This window comes from Prunus dulcis, chromosome 7 (assembly GCF_902201215.1).
Source record: "Prunus dulcis chromosome 7, ALMONDv2, whole genome shotgun sequence".
Taxonomy (NCBI): domain Eukaryota; kingdom Viridiplantae; phylum Streptophyta; class Magnoliopsida; order Rosales; family Rosaceae; genus Prunus; species Prunus dulcis.
The window spans coordinates 1114256-1118263 of record NC_047656.1 but is presented as its reverse complement, the minus strand read 5'-3'; the positions used below and the strand labels follow the sequence as shown (position 1 = coordinate 1118263).

At 37.4% G+C, this 4008-nt stretch overlaps 1 protein-coding gene across 1 annotated transcript; it reads right to left on the bottom strand.

Annotated features, from left to right (window-relative positions):
* Positions 1 to 151: 151 nt before the first annotated feature.
* Positions 152 to 2035, bottom strand: LOC117634997 (probable glycosyltransferase At3g07620). Its single transcript, XM_034369311.1, has 2 exons — positions 1564 to 2035; positions 152 to 820 (listed from the first exon to the last, which is right to left on the bottom strand). The coding sequence occupies exons 1-2, from the start codon at positions 1910 to 1912 to the stop codon at positions 213 to 215; spliced, it is 957 nt and encodes a 318-aa protein (XP_034225202.1). The 5' UTR covers positions 1913 to 2035; the 3' UTR covers positions 152 to 212.
* Between the last annotated feature and the right edge of the window lie 1973 nt (positions 2036 to 4008).

Genomic DNA, 4008 nt, shown 5'->3' with positions numbered 1-4008 from the left:
CTATGAGCTATAATTCAGCAGCATATTTTGAAAAGGAAACAGCCCAGCTGATAGAAATTACCAAAATAAATTTATAAACAGAACATTGCATTATTACTGCAATATGAGTGCAACACTAAAAAGCAATATTAAGAAAAGAAGAAAAAAGAATCACTTTTTCATGCTTGCTTCTCCAAAATCTAATATTAACTATGAAAATATAAGACCATGCTTTAACAAAAGAGAAATCGCAATTCACGAAAGTATATCCACCTATTTGATGAAAGAAGGTCATGTGGCTCTTCTTTTCTCGGCCATATTTGTGGCAGACATGCATCCTTGTGTGGTATGTAACCAGGAAGGAAGTAGCTTGAAGAGCACACAACTTGAATGGCATTAAATTTCACTTCACTTGCTTTTTCCATGGCTGACCGCCCAATAGAATGACAAGCAACATAAAAGTGATCTGCGCCACCTGTACGATTCCAATATTGGTACTTCTGACTAACATTGAATATGTAATCTCTTATAAAATCTTGGATACCTCCCACACCAACTCTAGGGTCATGTCGCAACCTTGCAATTGAGAAAGGCAGAAAGAAAAGATCTGCCTTGGTTGGATCATTTGTGATGAAACGACTTTTCATAAGGACCTTCTTGAAGAAACTTTCACTTGCATAATTACCCCCAGGTTCAGAATCCACAGGCAAAAGTGCATTTGCAAAGGAATCATCTTGCCTGTGAGGATAAACATATATCTTAAAGCTCCTTTTCATTTCTTTATAGTCTTCCAGAAAGATATGTCTATCATGGAACACCTCGTTGTTATTGACATGATTTCCTGGACCATAAAAACGAACGGTTTCCAGATACTGAAATTAAAAACATGAAAGTTAACAGAAACTTTCTCTAACCTGCCACTCACCCACCCATGCCAAAAGTTGTTTTCGTTAACATATTCAGGTGAACACCTTTGAGAAGTCCCACACAATAGCTAGGACAAACATCTTTTAATTGGACATCTTCACATGGATCCGCTAAAATCTTTCAAACCTCCTAATTAGATTCAACTTATGATATATAATCCGAGAACCATGAAATGCATTAGTAGATTGTGCTGTAACCACTGAGCAGACAGCGTGTATTTAAAATTTTAGTGGAAAGAAGCAATGTATCAATTCAATGCTAAGGGTACTTAGTTGTGTAACTGTACAAGGCCTTATGCAATAGAAGTAGGACAAGTCCATGATCCTGTGTCCTGGTTAGATGAAAGACAAAACTATCGACTCCAGGATTTTCTTAAAGCATGTCATTTTCTGCTAATCATTCTTTGGCGCTGTTCATACTATATTCAATTGGTAAATTCTTCAAGCCTATACTTTTTATTATTATTAAAGTTTCTTTGCCCAAATCACAAGCTTATAATTACCGGTACAATGCCAATTGCCAAATAAGAAAATGAAATTTTCTTGGTTTTGTCCAAAAGTGAAGTCCGCATATGAATATAACGATAACCCATCAAAGATATAAAAACAATTAGCATAATTAGCAAGTCCCAGAAGCAAAGATTCAAGATTGACATACCATCTGAACCCAGTGGAGGTCCTAGTGAGCGTTGACTCTCAATTCTCTGCCCACCACCATCCTCTGTCAAAGGAGCTTCAATTGCAAAGGGTGTGGAGGAAGTTTTGTGACGTAGAATTGTGAAAGAAAAGGCAGATGAAGAAGAAGAAGAAGAAGAATTGATTTGAAGTGGTGCTTTTGGGTTGGGGTGATGATGAGTGAAGAGATTGGAGGTTGTGGAAATGTAAAAGAGAATGAGGAGAGAGGTTACGAGAGCTAAGCTTGTGGGTATGAAGAAAAAATGTCTAAATGAGCGGCCTGGAACACGCCGCTGAGACAAATAGTACAACACCAGTGAAAAATACGCCATTGGAACAGATATGGACTCGTCTCGAACTGTCCCAGAAGGACGGAATCAGATAGATGAATGAGAGAGAGAAAAAGAGAGAGAGAGTGAGAAAAAGACCTGTTTCATTTCATGTTTTCATTTCCATTTTCTTTGAAATAAAATATTAAATTGGTAAAGAAACATTGAAAAATCCTATTCCTATTTAGAAAATTTGGGCTAAATACTAGTTTGGGTTTTTCATTTGCCAAAACGGTAGTTGACTTCTACTGGATAAGTTTATATTTTTTCCACATGGGCTACTTGAGTTTAACTTCACTTTACCTTTTTTTTAGGACTAACATCAAAAACAACTTTTCAAGGTTTGGGGTCATTCTTAATATCAGTTATTGATGTTGTAAATTATCAGGTGTGGAGCCCACATGTTGGAAAGGGGCCCACATTGTAATGATATAAACATATGCAATACTGAAGAGAAAGGGAATCAATTCGGATTGCAGAGTTTTTCTCTGCTTCCTCCATTTCTCTCCTCAATTCTCTGCTCCTAAATTCTCTCCTTAATTCTCTAGTTTTTACAACACGTTATCAGCACGAATTCGCTTTCAACAATACCAGCTGAATTCTCTGATGAAACCCAACCAAAAGAGCAAAACAAAAAATCATTCCCCAAAAACCAAACTGTTTGTGTAACCGGAGCTGGAGGCTTCATTGCTTCCCGGATTGTCAAACTATTGCTAGAAAGAGGCTACACTGTTAGGGGAACCTTGAGAAACCCAGATGACCCAAAGATGTGGTGGTCGATGAGCCTTGTTGGAGTGGTGATCTTGAATTCTGCAAGAACACCAAGAACTGGTACTGCCATGGGAAAGCAGTGGCAGAGCAGGCAGCATGGGAAGAGGCCAAGGCGAAAGGGGTGGATTTGGTGGTGGTGAACCCAGTTTTGGTGCTTGGACAACTTCTGCAACCAACCATCAACGCCAGCATCATCCACGTCCTCAAGTACCTCACAGGCTCAGCCAAGACTTATGCCAATCCTGTGCAGGCCTATGTGCTTCATCGTGGAGATGTAGTGGAAATCCTAGCCAAGTTCTTCCCAGAGTACCCAATTCCCACCAAAGTTATCCATGGAAGGCTCTGCAAAAATGAGGAAGGTGTCGAGGCTCTCAGACCCATTAGGGAAGATGAGGTCACTATCATGGTTGAGTCCATTTTCAAACACTGTTTCTACAGAGCAAGACGTGGAAAGCCTTCTATATCCTTTTTATCCTATTTGTCTATTATATTATTATATTCATAATATTTAATGCTCTTGATGACCATTCACGTAGAAAGTCTATGTTAGTTTTCTTGGTGGAGAGCAATTGATTTAGGGGAGCAGACAAGCGTGATACCTTACAGCAAAATTAGCACTAAGGTTTGTCCCTACTTTCTAATTATATATATATATATATATGAAAAGTTGATGGTAATATAATATACTATATTTATTTGTCATTCTATTACTAACCCTTAACAAAATGGACCCTTGGTAATACTAAATACATTATCAGTGGGAGACCATTAGTAATACTAACACTTTTCTTATTTTATTTGATTGTGGTGTTGATATGAACCCACAAATAATTGTCTTTACTTTATTCATTCCGCAATTATTTTATTTACTGTATGGTGTAGGTTTATTACCCATACAAGCACATTTATTTTATCATAAATTTACTTTAAAGGGTGATGCGGGTTTATCGTCCACGCCTTTACTGTTATTTAAATGTATTGAGCAGAATTAGTGCTCATACAAGCACATTTACTTTATCATAAATTTACTTTAAAGGGTGGTGCGGGTTTATCGTCCACGCCTTTACTGTTATTTAAATGTATGGAGCAGAATTAGTGCCCATACAAGCACATTTACTTTATCGTAAATTTACTTTAAAGGATGGTGCGGGTTTATCGTCCACGCCTTTACTGTCATTTAAATGTATTGAGCAGAATTAGTGCTCATACAAGCACGTTTACTTTACCGCACATTTAAAGTATGGTGCGGGATTAACGTCCATACAAGTAATTTATTTACCAGTAAATTTATTTTATGGATTAATTGTGCTGTATGATGAGTTTTTTAC